This window comes from Cataglyphis hispanica, chromosome 23 (assembly GCF_021464435.1).
Source record: "Cataglyphis hispanica isolate Lineage 1 chromosome 23, ULB_Chis1_1.0, whole genome shotgun sequence".
Classification (NCBI taxonomy): domain Eukaryota; kingdom Metazoa; phylum Arthropoda; class Insecta; order Hymenoptera; family Formicidae; genus Cataglyphis; species Cataglyphis hispanica.
Window position 1 is genome coordinate 3,781,083 of NC_065976.1, and position 16,600 is coordinate 3,797,682.

Here is a 16,600-nt window from a genome sequence, read left to right on the forward strand (position 1 = left end):
ACTCGATAAGTCGTCGATACGCCCCGTTTGCGAACGACGGCGACCATCTCGACGATACGATCTCGCGTCATTAATCACGAGCGTAAAGCTTAATTGAGACGCACCCCGGTAGTCCTCGCACGCGCCGCACGGCCGATATCTTGCGAAGCGTGCGCGAGAATTTCATCTGATCTCGCGGGAAGATGCATTTGCAAGATGACGATGCGCTCCCGCGAGAGAGAAATCGAGCGCGAGAAGAAGCGCCGTAAGAATAGACGGCGCCAAAGGCCTCGAAAGAAGCGAACCGGTTCAACGCTGGCAGAAAATTCATAGTCGCTTCTTCTACAAGAGTGAAGCGTGTCGAAAACCTCGACCACCGAGATGCTTCGCTCGCGCGATTCTATAGTAAAATCTATAAGCTTCGTTAGATAAATCACTTTTGCGAGATCACGTAGATCTTGACAATCTCTCCGAGTCTTCTTCGTCAGATGATCCGTTGATTATTCGTTAAAAACTCGAGGCATAGAAACATAATGTATGCGAGCCGAGTACTATACGTTCAAGAGGGTATAATTTACAGATTTTCTTTTCAAAGGTACGCGATTTGTCGCAATTAGCGTTGAATTTAAGTGGCACGATCGTGCGTGTTGTTTCGCTGACGAATGGTGCGAGGCGATTTTTAGGGGTGGATGATAATCGGGGCGTTCGCGAAGATGCCTCCGAGAGAGAGAGAGAGAGAAGACGCTCAGAAATGAAGTCTGCCTTGAAACCGGCGTCTTTTTGCCGCTCGCCGTCGATACAAATCCACGGAGAACCGTGAAGACGCGGCGAAGTAAAATTCCGCACCGCGAACGAAAAAAGGCGGCAAGAGAGGCAGAGAGAAAAAGAGAGAGAGAGAGAGAGAGAGAACTTACGGTGTCGGCACAAAGTGAGAACCGGGTTCGCGCGCGTGGATATTATTAATGGGATCAACATAAATGTTACATTGATCGATACGCGGATAAGGACGATGATTTTTGCCATTACTCGTCCTTCCACTATTTCACATCCACGCGATACGCCACTAGCAAATGAATTATAAGTGGGCAAACATTATTCATTCGACGACTTCGCTAGTTAATGTAATTAACTCGATGCAATCACATGTTATTTGTTAATTTAAAATCGCGTCAACGCAAGATATATATATAAAACAATGCTAACAGGCTTCCAAGACAAGTGGAGCAAACAACCGTGATTCTTATTGGAAAAATAATTATTTCATGATAGATGATCTCTCTCGATCGCGCGATAATTTATTCCCGAATGAGAATGTATAATATATATTGCTCGATGTATTCATTCATAACAAAGATGAAATTATTTGTGAATATGATTAATTTAAAATTTATCAAGTTAAAATTTTACTGTGAAAATTAAATTAAAATTTATTATACCGCGAAAGTAAATCTAAATATTTAATCGGATAAAAACGTCAGGTCGAGAGTGCCTAAAAATACTTTCATCTAAAAATCTTTTCATCTGTCGACAATGGCCATCAAACACACAGATTATCTCTTCAAACACTTTACGGCCGCGAGGAGAAGTATCCTCTCTTCAGGCTCTAATATGTATCCTCGATTTTGCACATCATCTTCGTAGTCGAGAATGGAAAGGGGGAGGAAGGGGGAGGGCGACCCATGCCAAATCAAGCGTGCTGGCGTCATCGATCACAATATATATTTTCAGATTCGTTGTAGACTTTTCATCGCATCTCCTTCCTTCGACCTTGCAACCCGCGATTCTTTTTTTTTCCGCAACGCCAGTCGATCACTTTTCGATTTGTCTCTGTGTCATCGTCGTCGTCGTCGTCGTCATCGTTGTCATCCGCTGCTTTCGCCGCCGTCCCCTTCGCGCGTTGGTGCTCTCCTGCTCTAGGTTAGCCAGTGAATCATCTTCAACGACCCCCTCCTCCGGGATCCGGGCAGAAGACTCTTAAGGGGGCTCACGGCGCGGCGCGAGGCCAGTCCGAGAACGCGACCCTAACACTAACATCCGGTGTATTCTAAGAGAGAGAGAGAGAGAGAAAGAGAGAGGGAGAGGGAGACGAGAATCGGAAACGGAAACGACTGACTGCTTGATCATTAGTACAATCGGCACGCCAACATGAAGATCGTCCTGTTGCTCTTCGTCGTGGCGGCCTTCGCCTCAGGTTAGTAACCCTTTACAAATCGCGACACAATGCCACGTTTCGGTTGTGCTGACTTCAACACCCGTGTGACATACGCATCTTCATTATTATGAAATGATTGTTCTGTTAATCTCATCACGTTGATGCACCCTTCCGTTCGATCGTCAGTGTCTCCTACGCAGCTTTCTGACCGTCCATCTAAATGTTGCGCGTAGCAACGTTCGTCACTGCTGCGTAAAATTCATATTCTAGCGCTGAGGAAAATTTATCCTGTTTGCGAGAAGGAGATGAAATTGTAAAGTCGAGAAAAAAATTTCGGATTTTTAAATATTTGTGTTATAAATATTCTCTTCAGTTGGATTAAATATTTTGTTTATTCCTCTATATAAAACTTTACTGTAAATTCATTTATGTCAAACAAGAGAGATACGTTTTTTAAGACTATTAGAGAGAATATTAATATATTATTGTATCATATTTTTAATTTTTTTCACTAAAAGTTTGATTCGACTTGTTGTTCTTTCCACTTGACTCGAGATGCGCGTGGCTCTGATATTTATATTTTTCTCATTTAACATGTACTTCAAAATCTTTCTATATTATTTGACGTTTCTCAGCCTTGCACTTTCCTGTCATTAAAGAAAACTGTGCACCAACTGCCGACGCATTTGAAGTTTCAACCGGAAATAACCGATGGGTCTGGCAAATGACATACTGCATGTATTATGCTCTGACAAAGTCTCTCTTCTTTCCTTTTAAAATTCTATTTTATATAATGAAATTTATATATATATATATATGTATAGAGCCTACACAAATATCTTCAAAATTTGAAAAATTATGTTATCTTTAAATTGCAAAAGAAAACGATAATTTTTTTGAAGAAGATAAATTTTATTATATTTATGTATGATCTGTATATATATATATATACATAAAGATATAAATATAGGAATGTTTATAAGTAAAAACGATTTCTCAAAATGGTCTTATAGATGACGATATCCGTACAGTTATTAAGAATAAAAAAGAAAGAAGGGAATTATACACGGATTCACGGTTTATCGAGATCGTTTTCCGAGGCTCGAGCTCCGTTTATGTACGCGATCTCGTTTCTTGCGTGAGTGGGATCTCATGAAAGATCATTAAGTCGGCGGCCGGGAACGCATTACGTGAACGAAGCTGTAGTTAAAGCGACTAGTCGCCTCTTCTTTCGCGCGCTCACACACCGGCGGCAGACGTCTCAAGGCCTTCGGGTCATTTACCACCACCTGCACGTTCAACTTCACGATCCGGAACGTTTTTGCCCCGGATGCGCCTCTTACGAAGTATCCGCAGCCGTGACTAGACTTTTGCCGATCGGCCATCTCGTTCCGGTCTTGCCTCCGCCGTATAAACCATGCAATTTGCGTGCACGCCAAACTGCCCTACGCCCTTGGTATCGAGAGATTTTTAATCAAAGTTCTACGAAATGGTGCAAATAAAAATATCGCGAGCTTATCTCGTCCTTTTGAAAATTTAACGAGTAATAATATGGATTTTTTTTCCCATTCTTTTCATTTTCCTTCGCATTGCACTTCTTCATTTATGTTTGGCCTTTTGATTTCTTATCTCGATTTTTCAATCATTAAATCTTCTTTGAATTTTTCTCCAACAACGATGATATAAATTCGTCGTCTTTTTGTACTAAAGCCTTCAATTTCATAACTCTCTGGCGTATGTGAAATTAAAGAGATATCTCTCTCGGTTCACTGATTTCAGACATCATCATTACGCGCGCGTTATCGTCGTTCTTTTTTAAAAAAATTATATTTTCAAATTTGAATTTAAAAAATTACTCTTACGATCTCGATAGTCCTCACAGCCATAAAGTAGCAGAGCGGAGAACAATCGCGACTTAGAAACAATGAGGGGGACTTGCATTAGTTGCGACACTCGTACATCTATTCGGCTATCTCGGGAGGCACTTCATAATTCATAAATACAGTTAAACCAAATAACCGTGGCGGTTCAATGAACTCGATACATCTCGTGAACACTGTCCTTCTCATAAAACTTCGAGTCATTGTAAAACCGGTTAAAAAAAACGCGCCGCGTCGGGGTACGCATTTAGAGTGAAATTAAAATCGTATTACGAGACGGGCATGAACGCGACGCTAAAATAATCGTTTTAATTTCGTGCCACTTGCCACGTTTTACATCGCTATTGTATCGCACAAGAGTGTGATATAAATGACACGCTTCTTAGCATATAAATTTAAATGACTCTCTTGCGCGTTATATAATCGGAATATTTATCGTCCCTAAAAAAAGGCAGATAGATCACTACTGTATACAAATTATCTAAAAATCTCTAAGTTGCAATAATCTCGATGCTCTATTGTTCCCTTATAACGATCGAGTCTTGCATTGAATGACATGCGAACGTTTTTATTAATCGTAACGGGATTCTTGATCGACACGCACTACGATGATACTAAAATGGGATACCAGCTACATTAGAATTCACATAACGCATTTTCCCGCATCCCCACTGCCATTTGTGGCCTTGTTCAACGACAGACACGTGCTCGATAAAATGTTCTACGTAAGAAAGGAAGACATGTTTTTAAATAAAATATTAAATAATGTGAAATATATAATTTTAAAGATTAGAAAAAATATAAAAAATATATAATTGAAACACGCGCAAATGTAAAAATATAAAAATGTAAAATATATTGTATGATAAAATGTGAGTATATATTTTGTGTCTAAAATTAATTTTTTTTTTTTTTTCACAAAAATGTATATATATTATAATATTTCTCTGTTTTCGTTGCGTTAATTTAATAGTCTGGCACGTGAATAGTCCACATATGTGCAGTAAAATTGTCACGCGAATTAGCCTGAGAATTATATCAACTAGAGTGTCCTAATTTCGCACGCGCCATACAATTGAATGCCTTGATGTAGTACGACTTCAACGTGACTTAAAATAAAATATGATGCAAATAGAGAGCTCTTAACGTATTAAAATCTTGTAAACATGTTTACAGCCCAGAGAATCACAACGATTCAGCTGGATGGCATACAGTATTTCGTCTCGCGGATGAATCCCTACAGTCCGGAACTCAATTACTTCCTGGCGTATCAGTATTGCCGTTCGCTGGGCCTTCAATTGGCGTCCTTCGAAACGAAGGAGAAGGCCGACACGATGACGCAATATCTGAAAAACGCCGGTTATACGAAATACGACTTTTGGACCTCCGGCAACAAATTGGGCACCGACATGTTTTTGTGGATGAGCACGGGATTGCCGTTCAACGTCACCTTCGACTACATGCTGAAGCGACCTGGCAACAGACCCGCCGATGTGCCACCCGGCACCGAACCTCAGAGAGTGGCGCGTGAAAGGTAACATCTTTAATAAATTTTTGATAATAATCTTTTTTTTTTTGTCTCAAGAAGAATTCAGTAGATATATCAATCGACGTATCAAAGTAATATCAAATATTAAATATTATAAAAATTAATGAGAAACTTGAACGTTTTTTAATTTCTCAGCAAATAAATTATATTCAACTATTATTACCACAAATCCATCAAAAATACAAAATTGAAAAGTATACAAGTACGTCATTTTAATTATGTTGCTTTATACTTTATATTAATTATTAAGTCTAAAAAATTCGATAATATATCTGCAGACAATTAATAAAGCATTATAAGCATCTGTCATTGAAAAAAATATTGATTGATTGTATCACGCATTTTCGAAAAAATAAAGCAATTTATTTAACAAAATTTAATAAAAAAAGCTTTTCCCAATCGCGAGAAGACATCGTATACGGTTAACTCAACCGTGTCGCGATCATGAGTAATGATTATCTCATTGTCAGCTGTTTTTCCGCAATCTACCGCAATCTGCTTTAACACTCGGAAGCTCGTGCATGGAATAGCTAACGACAATGTCACATATTATGTCTCGTTTAAATTGCAAAAAGCTAGTTTCCCCGTTTCAGCGGCGACAGCGGCAGCGCGGACGGATGCGTCGCGATGGCTGCGCCTACGTTAGCCTGGGAGGCGCAGGACTGCACCCTCGTGAAGGACTTTATCTGCGAGCAAACAAGATGTTACTACTACAACTACGGCAGCATTCCAGTCTCCGCGACTCAGGGGTAAGAGGTGAGATAATACTTGTCGCAAAAATACACACGAAAGGAAGAGAGAGAAAGAGAGAGAGAGAGAGAGGGAGAAGGGAAAAATGGGAGAAAAGGGGTTCTCGGGAATGCCGATGTACTTAGGATGACTCTCGCTTTAGCACCGACAAGAAGTAAACCATCCTCCGACGATAAGATATGCAAATGCGTCGCGATAATCAAATGTGTTTATTCGTCGTGCTACTGAAATATATGCAGATGCTAAATTTTTTATTACATGCAAATATGTATTTACGTGCTTGTATCGTCTCGACTGTATCGTTGTAATTCCGATCTAGCTTAAAGATTAAAACTTGACTATTTCCTTTTTAGCATCGAATTTACGAGAACGCGAAACGAGCTGCGATACTTGATCGGCGGGGTAAATTTTTTTTTTCCTCCCTGCAGTCTAGTGAGAGATATAAAAGCTTGAAACGACAGGTGTTTTTTACTTTCGCAGTTTACGATAGAGTGGAAAACGATCATTACATGGCGATCGAAACGCTAACGAGATCTTTGGTATGAGCCAGTCCTTCTTTTACGCAACTAATAGCTTTGGAATAAGAGTGTAATGGTTGAGAATAGCTCAGTTGATACGAAATTCTATGCAAATGCCTTTAGCTTATTTTCAGTAGCCATTATTTCGCTTCTTGACACACAGTACTTCCAAACGATATATACTTCTTACACACACACATACACGCACGTATGCGCAAAAAGTATGGTTCCACTCTCTCGATGCTGATGAACAGTTATGTAAAAAGGCTTACATATAATCATTGTAATCTATCGGCAACAGTGAAGCTTTTCTATCCCTTGTTAATATAACGCTTGAGTAAAGATAATATTAACAACGTGCTAATTTGATATTGTAAATATTCCTAAGAGATTCACACGAAGATTTTCTCAATTCCAGTAAATTACAAGGTGACGACGATCATTCTCTAAACGAGTTCCTTGCTATTTCAGAAATCACAGGCCCTACATCACGACCACCTCGGCGCCAGCCAGCGACGACCAAACGAGTGATCGCGAAGACAACATCAACGTCGACGATAACCATTCGGATATCGACGACCAGGACGAGCAGACGACATCACCGGAAGCTGGCGAGAAACTATTAGAGGACCCGGTCGTCAGCAGGCTGATCACTACGGCCGCTTCCGCATCTGGCAATCAGCAGCAGCAGCAACAGGCTGTTGGAACGGCGACGTCGGCAACGTCTTCGCTGTTCGACGACGACCACGAGCGCTCGGTCGTCGACGACGACGTGGACGACACTCGACCGGAACACATCCCGGATATCGCGAGCCTGTTCACCGAGCACGCGTCCCAAGCGCGCAAGGACAGCGTCTTCGACGGTCTCGAGACCCGCGAGATTCTGCGGCCATCGGCGTCCCGTCCTGTCGTCCCCTCCTCTTCGTCAGAGATAAGAATGGAGCATCGCGAATCGCCCGATTACAGCGACCTGGCCGCGGAGACCGAGCTGCCCAACAACGGTCTCCAGGACGCCCACACGATCGGACCGTACGACAGCATGCAGGATTACGTCAACGACCAGCCGGCGGCGGACTCGACGATGATGAAGGATCAGGACGACGACAGCAGCACGATCCTGCCAGAGGCGGAACCGGCCTATAGGTACAACATCAAAGTGCGCACCAACGGCAAAGTATTAGACCCTCCGTCCAAGTAACGCTTCAATTCCTTCCTAGACAACGTCGCGTTATCTAGCGTCGTAATAAGTGACAAATACACATACGCACACATACACATGCATACACACAAATCGACATTCTTGAGGAACTAGGTATATATATATATATATATATATGTATATCTCACGAGTTCGTTTCGTGACACGGACGGCGAGCTGTCGCCGCCGTTGTCGTCGCTCGCCGTATAGCTCTAACTTAAGATGTATATCCCTGGTACAATGCTCGATAATTTTGGATCAGAGAAAGAGAGGCATGATTTATACCAGCTTTCTCGGTCGGCGGCAGGTAGAGATGAATGATTTCGGATCATCCGTTAGAATTATTCGGCGCTTTGAAACGAACACGGCTCGAAAATGATAATATTGTCAAAGCTGTGGGAAAGATGGAAGCCATGATTGGTGTCAATCGAAAGAACGAACTATTCTCCTGCCGACGTTACTCGACAAGCTGTACATTTTCGCAAGGGCATTTACACGATTATTTAGTTTCATCCTGAATCACCGATGACGCCGGCGGACGAATCTGTTTTATCATTGTCTCAATTTATTCATTGTTTAGATTCTGTCATTTCTAACAATTAATTGTTACGTTCAATATCAATATAAAAACTCAGAAAAAAAAAAACACGTGGCCCCCAGATTTTACTATTGACATTAAATTACCGGCGCGTCCGCCAGCGTCTTATATCTTCGTAAGGAAATAATCATCATCATATTTAACGTATATCTATACGTCTGCAAGACGAAACGTTCGATAATCCAACAGTCCTCGATATTCTTGGAACGATGGATATTAAAAGGATCACGATTGTCAATCTTTTAACGTTTCGGTCATTCGGACGTATGATGATTGGCGTAATTTTATCAACATGAAATGTTGTTCTCTAATTGCTACGGTAAGTCACTTCCACATTAATTATGCGTACAGCGGCGCGAATGTGCGACTTGTATAACTAAACTTTAATAAAGATACAATTACAATCTTACGACGTGGCGCGCGGCCACGTGTTCCCTTACACCGTTCCATTCTTAAGTTAGAAATTTCTAGACTTAAGCAAGAGTTCGAAATATTCCGCCATGATTTTCGTTTGATAAAAAAAAAGCGACGAAATATGTAATCGTTAACTCACCAGCCGTTCACGACTCCTTCTATATTTAGCATAGGAATTATTTTGAACACATAATCGTCACGTAGACTGCTGGCGTATTGGCTGTTGCTTAGAAGGGCCTCCATGGTTCCATGCATCACCCAAGACGCGTTACTTTCACCAGGATGCACTCTGGACGTTAAGAAGATCATCTTTCGATTCTGGAAATAGGTCGATACACGCGATTTTAAATATTTATTGCAAGAATAGAACGATTTACAACAAAATTTACATTATTCGAGGGAGAATGGAATCCTCACTTGTATAGGATTGGTCTGGGAATCTGGTGACGTGATGGTGAGTACGGGATTCTCATTGCCATTCAAGGTCTCGCAGAGCGTCTCCGCGCGAAAGTACATGTTTTTCGTGGAGACGCTCCTCGTCCACTTCCAGATGTTGGTTATCAGCCGACTGTACGTGTATGGAAAATGATATGCCAGATAACAGACGTCGTACATGTGCGGGAACGTGACCGTGAAGGATGTTGTGAGATACGCCTTCCCTTTGGCAGGTCGTTGGTAACAGTTCCGATAGTAGCAGATGTCGACGCCGGTTCTCACCCAACCCGGTTTGCCGCATAGCGCTTCCGTGACGCTAAACAATATCGGTTTCATACCGAAATTGAATTGCGAATTTGCCTTCTCGCAATTGATTATATTGAACGTGTACGGCACGTTCGCCTCCATGCCGGAGACCTCGAAGTAGAACCACTGATGCCTGGAACCGCTGTTGACATCCGGCGTGAGGATGAGGTCGTACTCTCGTTGGTTTATCTGCGTACAAGAATAACAATTGGAAGGCGGAAAAAAATAATATTATCAAAAATAAAATAATAAAATTAAAGATTCCAGGATTTCTACATCCTGGAATGATCCGTCCTACGCGAAGCTACCAGAAATCTTGCGTAACACGAGCATAATCGATTACATAAAGCGTGAGTAGCGAACCGGACTATACCTGAATAGCTTTCCTTAGATTTCCGCTTTCGAATCTAGACTCGAACTGCAACTGCCTCGCGTCCATCGAGTTGCGCTTGCCGGTGATCCTGCTCTCGTCCCAGTTGCCGAAAAGCCGCTCATCGTTCGACGTTCGCTGGGAAGCGGCGTTCGCGAGAGCGTCGAGATCGTAGACGACTTCTTGAATTGTCGTAGAGGCGTGAAGGCCCCTCTCCACGCAGGTCAGCAGTTTCGCACGACAAACTTTTCTATCCTTGGCATTGAGCGGCTCGGCTTTCCCCAAACCGTCGCCACCGATGAGGTCCGGATAGGCGACCTTGACGAAACCGATAATGCTTCTCACCTTGCTCGCCACGGCGCAGTACGCTTGTCGATCCGTGACGTTTCTCGATACGTCTCGTAAGATCTTCAAAGCGTGCGTGTCGCTTGATCGAACCCTCGTCGCACCGTTAAATTTCGAAAATTCTTTGATCGAAGCCTTTCCGTTCTTCGTGAGCTGAGAGTTGATTCGATTATCTTCTGCCGAGCAAAGATCGGCCAGTTTAACGTTTGATGGCCCGATACGTAATTGTGATTGCAAACCGCCCAATTCCTTGAAGAACGTATGGTATCTGATAAGAGAATAAAAGAATATTTATATACTGGAATCCACGCGTTTGAGAAAATAATTTTTTACATACCCAACGAGGTCCTCTTCGGATCTCCTTGTAGTAAAGACCCCAGCGAAGAATTTACTCTCGTCCACCTGATCGCCCACGTGAATCGCATTATCTACCATATTTCTAGAGTCATGGCTCTCCTCGTCATCACCAGAATCGAGATCGCTGTACAATCTACCGATGGAAGCCACGCTGTTCGCCTGCCCGAAAATCAAAATATTCACGTATATTTATTATTATTATCATCATGTAAAATAATTGAAAGAAACAGCATATGATTTTATAAACAAAGCAAAAATTGTTAAGCGTAATAAAATACACGCTACATTAACGAACGCATATTTTAATTCAGTCTCGTAACGTTTTGTTGCAAAAAAGCATACACACCTGGCTGTCGATGTCGCTACCGCTTTCAGCGCTGTTCGCTCTGACATTCGCTTCGGGCAAAACGAATCTGCATGCAAAAAAAACTGATCGAAAATTTAGCCCGCCAATGATCGTCATAACGTAAACAAGACACCGTCATGCCATTTCAAAACGCATTAGTCTTAAGTCCATTAATATTGCGTAACGAGACTACCATTATCCCTCTTATGCAAATCGCCAAATATTATTTTCATAATAATATTAAAAAAGGGAGAAAATACAAGCAAAAAAAAAACATATTTGATACAACGTTAATACACATGACTCTTTATCAATTTTAATCAATTAATATAATTTTGCGAAAATAATAATAATATATAATAAAATCAGAATTTAAATTAATATTTAATAATAATAATATAATAAATATATAATAATAATATAATAAAATCAGTATTAAAAAATAAGGCACTTTTTGCGTAGGCATTGCAGAATATATATACAAAATAATAACAAACGTATTTCAATTATCATTCGATAAACTGGTCAAAATGACCTCGAACGTTTCATTCACCTCGCGGGCGACATTTCGGGTACCGGCAGCTCCCTCTTCTCCAGACACTGATTGATTATCCCACAGATACGCGACAGCAGGCAGTCATAAGCCTTGTCCTCAGGACAGTTTGTACAAAACCGATACAGTAGCAGTAGGCCATTGTTCGACTTGATAGCCTTCCTTCCAGCTTCTAGAAGGTAATGGGACAAAGAAAACACGCTTTTGAGAGTACGTTAGTGAGGACAATAGATCTAAATATAATACGCAATTAGTATTTTTCTCTTTCTCTTTAAGAAACGTCAGAATTTTCTACGAAGAGTTCGCACTAGTAAGCCTACTTATAACACAGAGATGCTGAAGCGTATTAAGAGCGTGATTACAAATCTTCAGTCGCATCTGCCCGTCGAATTTGTCCCACCTTTCGAAGATACGCATTAGCAGATATACCATTCCGATTTTAACGAATTTGCTGCAGCAAAGTTCTGCAAGTAAAATGTCACAATCGAATGTCACGGAAGAAGGCACAATCTAATTAGGAGGGAAAAAAAAATAATATATGTTATTATATGCAAACGTACGTACTATTAATTGTTAAATGTTTGAAACATTCTAACAATATCTTCAACTTCAAGTGTGGCGTATAACCGACACTGACGAACGTTTTCTCCAAGGTGCTAGTAATGCCGTCTTTCACTAGCATTTGTAAGGAAAAAGCTGCCGAAGAAATAACAGCTTATATTGTCCTCGAATGCATAAAGGAATTATACATTGAAGAAATGGTTGCTTACAGTTTTTAGCAAGAGTTTTGACAATCAACAGTAGCGACAATAATGTCCTGCTGTTGTTGTAATGCTGTTTTAATAACGCATGGAACACTTTTACGGAGTTGAGCAATTTTATTTTTGACACAAATTTCTGGTCCCTCGGAGCCACCTGAAAAAGATTGCAAAATCTCGACAATATATTATTTATTTTTTGTTGCTTTATATTTTACAAATCTTTTCATGATTTTGCGAAATAAAAAAAAAAAAATAACGCGTCAAAAAGAAATGTAATGATATAAAGCAATTGAAACGAATGCTTTTTATACGAGAAAAATTGCAATTGAAAAAATATTGTTAATAGAGATAGAGAATATACGCAGTATGATCAATAAAAGTTTTGTTGTGCATTTATGTAACCGTGTCAAAAATATATCTTTCTGCAAAAGTAGCGAAAGAGCGATAAGCAATATAATCGTCTCTGTGTGATTGCAAAAATAAAATTAAAAAGAAATATGCGTGAAAGAATCACCTGGCCCAAAATCCAGAGAATGTCTTGAGTGAGTACTTCGCTCGTGATAGTGTCTGCATGATGCAGAGTAATTAAATGTTTAACTAGGACTTGCGTGACACCTAAGTTGATCAGTTGAATGACCGCCATGCGACTACTGGTTCCTGTCAAAAAAAAAAAAAATAAAAAAGAGAATAGACGATCCCAAAGAATGAACATACGCGAAGATTTTCAATAAAATAGCGAGTGAAAACAAATTTTCCCACAATAAACATTACTTGTAGTGTTCTTGTTCTTGCTCGCCTTCTCCTTAGATTTGCTTTTGAACACTCGAGGTGATATGCATTCGCGAAGTATACCGGTGATACTGCAATTGACAACGTGATCCTTACAGTTCTGAAACAAAAGTTCAAGATTATCTTCATTATTTTTTCTAATTCATATACGTACACTAATTCTTTCTTCTCTCTTGTTTACACTAGTGTAACGAAGATGAAAACCCTGCTGCAATAATAGCGGCGAGTAATTACAAAGGAGTTGTCTAAATAGCACGCGAGCAATTATTTTCTAATCTACATGCGCGCCGACACTTGTCGGGAACTGAAACAAGCGGATATCTAGTTTTATCAGCCTTGATTTGCAGCTTTCCCAAGCGTGTCGCGTGATGCGATCACACTATTTCGACAGTGCTAATTGTCGCGGTTACATAAACTCTTAATTTGCTCCACACTGTGTCAATATAATGTGCCGGCCAAGAATGACCGTAATCTCGTAATTTTCTTCCTCAAACACACACACACACACACACACACACACACACATATATATATATACATATTGATCGACAGCTATTAACACGCGAGAGGCTCGTAGCTTATCCATAGCGCCGATAAGATAACTGTTACAATTAAACGAGAGCGTAGAATGTATAGTAAAGACTTGTCACACATACAAAGGATTATTTAAATTAAAAATTGTTTACCTCCAGTGTCATAATAAACGATTCCATCGTACCGGAATTCTTGCGCCAGAGCTTTTCCAATGTACGCTCGCGTATTCGCCGATCTGGAAAATACGCGAGTAAAGAGATAAATAAATTTATAACATATATAGCATCTTTCCCTTTATATCAAATTTATAAATCGTAATTTATAGTATAGTAATTTAGCGCCAGATGTGATATTGACTTGTCAAGATCGGCCTTGACAAACATATGATAATATATTCCTTAAGAATTCAGGGATACATTGGCACGACACTTGGGTATTCTTACACCAAACTTGACGTAGCGCCAATTGAAATCAATGTCACGAACAATGTTTATAAAATTTACATGACGTTAAATCAATGCTCTTATGCTCGCAGTGCAAATATCGTTACATATTTGCACTGCGAGCGTACAAAATAATACGAATCTTCGCTTCTAATGTCATAATAGAAATATAGAAGCGTGACCTACGAAGATTCAGTTAGAACGCCTAATATAAAGTTGTCCAAAATTATGTCGCGAAACTTTAACTGCAGTAACGTACAATGTGCAAACTAAAATCCGACTGCAGTAAATGCCGCGGAAATATCAGCCAGAAAGGTTTGCCAGCCCTTATCAAATTGGCGCGTCTTCAATGCGCTCGGCGCGATTCCGAGTGTGTATCATTCGGAGTCGTAGGTTCTCTGGACGACGGCCAACCGTTCTGCCATCAGCCGAAAGCCATTACGCAATCGATTAACAGGCGGTTCTCCTACTCTAAAAAAAAACGAACGGTAAAGCGTCCGACTACTCTGTTTGCACACCTGTTCGCAAGTTGCTCAAAGATCCAGATGAACTGATTGGCGCGAATCAACATTTGATAAACATACGCGATAACGTAATAAGAATATTAATTAGAGTACAAATAGTGAAAGTAAACAGATAATTAATAATATTGAAAACAAATAAAAAATTGTGCAAATTAGAAATTTGCTTCCTCATAATTTTATTTTCTTCCCTTTATAATATCAGTAAAAATATCTCGTGTAAAAATATTTAGGCCGATATCTCAAAATTTGCGGAAGGTAGAGCAATTAAATTTTTTTAATTCAAAATTTTATAAAAAATAAATCCTTTCATAAATTCTCATCAAGTTCAATACGTCCAATCGTCCTTTAATGATATTCTGTTCATATAAAAATATTTAGACCAACATCTCAAAATTTGCGGAACTTAGTGCAACAACAGCCTTATTTTTAAAAAATTTAAAATTTTATAAAAAATAAACTCTTTTACCGAGTACAATATCAACTAACCTTTAATAATATTCCATTCGCATAAAAAAATTTAGCCCGTTATCTCAAAATTTATGGCAGTTAGAGCAAACCACGTTTTTTTTGTGCTCATATATACACATACATACACACATACATTTAGTAAAAATATTTCTTTTTGACGTTTTAGGACATTCTGAACACATTGGCATCAAAATTTGAAAACAAAGCTTTCTGTATGAAAAAGCAAAAACTGCAAAAACGATCGCATGCATACGCAATCATTTTATTAATACAATTTTATTGTGTAACATATTTGTTGATTTCCGCAAATCTCTCTGACATAGATATTTGGCGCTTTGCTAAAAATTTTATATAGTCTCATGTTCGTTTAATTTAACTTTTACACCAGTGGACTTACAATAATAACGCGGATAGGGAAGGAAATCGTTTCTTCGCGATCACACGGAGAATGATAGATCGCGCAAGTTCCATCCGTGATTTCGCGTGCTCATGCCGAGAGTAATGATATACCGTCACGAATTCCTCCCTGAAGTGTCCAATCTCTCCCTCCGATCCGTTTAAAACTTTATTGCCGCGGTTCGCGCGCAATTCGCATACGCTTATCGTATACGGCAACGTTAAGGGAGACGACACGCGATGCGAAACGCTAATGAGAGGGGAAATTGCATTCGATATAATCGAAATCGAGATCTGGCATTATCATAAAAAAGCGTGTATCTTTTCTGTTGACGAAATAAAATTCACGAAATATTATTCGGCAACCGAGGAGCGATCAAGAAACTCGTGTTATTGCCACATTAAGTGCCAGAGCGTACAAGAAGAAAACGCAAATTGGCACAAGAGAATTCCCCCCCAGGGAGAGAGAGAGAGAGAGAGAGAGAGAGAGAGAGAGACAGAATTATACCACATCTGACGCGGAGAGATTTTCTAGAGTAACGTACCTGACGAGGTGACACGTGCGTGAATCTTGGCCGCGATCACCCTGAGCGCGTCGCCTGCCTCCTGCGGTTTAGCCGCGTGAGTTCGCAGCTTCTCCAACAGCGCATCGTTCACAGCCTCGTCCGCACTTTTATTACCCGCTGACATCACACTGAACCGCACCGCAAAACAACGAGAAATTGTCATTTACTCTCCCCAGTAAGCAGAAACGAGCTGGTCGATCGAGCTACGATGCAGAAACTAATGACAAGCCATCGTTTTCTCGCGGGTGTTGGTCTACTGCGAAATAAACAATGTCAAACTTGCAAAAGCGAGACTCTTGTCTACGATGATGAATGAGACGCAAGGATTAGAGACTGCGAGCTAACATTTCATACGATTGATACCTGAAA

At 40.2% G+C, this 16,600-nt stretch overlaps 2 protein-coding genes across 12 annotated transcripts in view; one reads left to right on the forward strand and one right to left on the reverse strand.

Moving 5' to 3' along the window:
* Nucleotides 1-16,600, reverse strand: part of LOC126857803 (cytosolic carboxypeptidase 1-like) — a 30,089-nt gene that overhangs the window by 11,502 nt on the left and 1,987 nt on the right. For 4 of the 10 annotated variants that reach the window (XM_050607532.1, XM_050607530.1, XM_050607533.1 and 1 more), the window contains exons 2-14: nt 16,211-16,359; nt 13,987-14,069; nt 13,283-13,400; nt 13,026-13,168; nt 12,521-12,665; nt 12,315-12,446; nt 12,071-12,214; nt 11,751-11,922; nt 11,198-11,264; nt 10,832-11,010; nt 10,153-10,762; nt 9,456-9,968; nt 9,178-9,356 (exon numbers count right to left, since the gene is read on the reverse strand). In XM_050607532.1, the coding sequence (XP_050463489.1) occupies nt 9,178-9,356; nt 9,456-9,968; nt 10,153-10,762; nt 10,832-11,010; nt 11,198-11,264; nt 11,751-11,922; nt 12,071-12,214; nt 12,315-12,446; nt 12,521-12,665; nt 13,026-13,168; nt 13,283-13,400; nt 13,987-14,069; nt 16,211-16,359 (2,634 nt within the window). Of the gene's footprint in view, nt 1-9,177; nt 9,357-9,455; nt 9,969-10,152; nt 10,763-10,831; nt 11,011-11,197; nt 11,265-11,750; nt 11,923-12,070; nt 12,215-12,314; nt 12,447-12,520; nt 12,666-13,025; nt 13,169-13,282; nt 13,401-13,986; nt 14,070-16,210; nt 16,595-16,600 lie in introns of all 10 variants that reach the window. The other 6 variants (XM_050607536.1, XM_050607537.1, XM_050607534.1 and 3 more) reach the window with 3 other exon arrangements.
* Nucleotides 1,966-9,033, forward strand: LOC126857843 (C-type lectin 37Da). 2 transcript variants are annotated; one of them, XM_050607659.1, is made up of 4 exons: nt 1,966-2,170; nt 5,188-5,545; nt 6,154-6,309; nt 7,300-9,033. In XM_050607659.1, the coding sequence occupies exons 1-4, from the start codon at nt 2,125-2,127 to the stop codon at nt 8,024-8,026; spliced, it is 1,287 nt and encodes a 428-aa protein (XP_050463616.1). In that variant the 5' UTR covers nt 1,966-2,124; the 3' UTR covers nt 8,027-9,033. The 2 variants fall into 2 exon arrangements, with proteins under 2 accessions (XP_050463616.1, XP_050463618.1); XM_050607661.1 differs by having other exon boundaries at nt 1,967-2,170; nt 6,154-6,316; nt 7,300-7,448.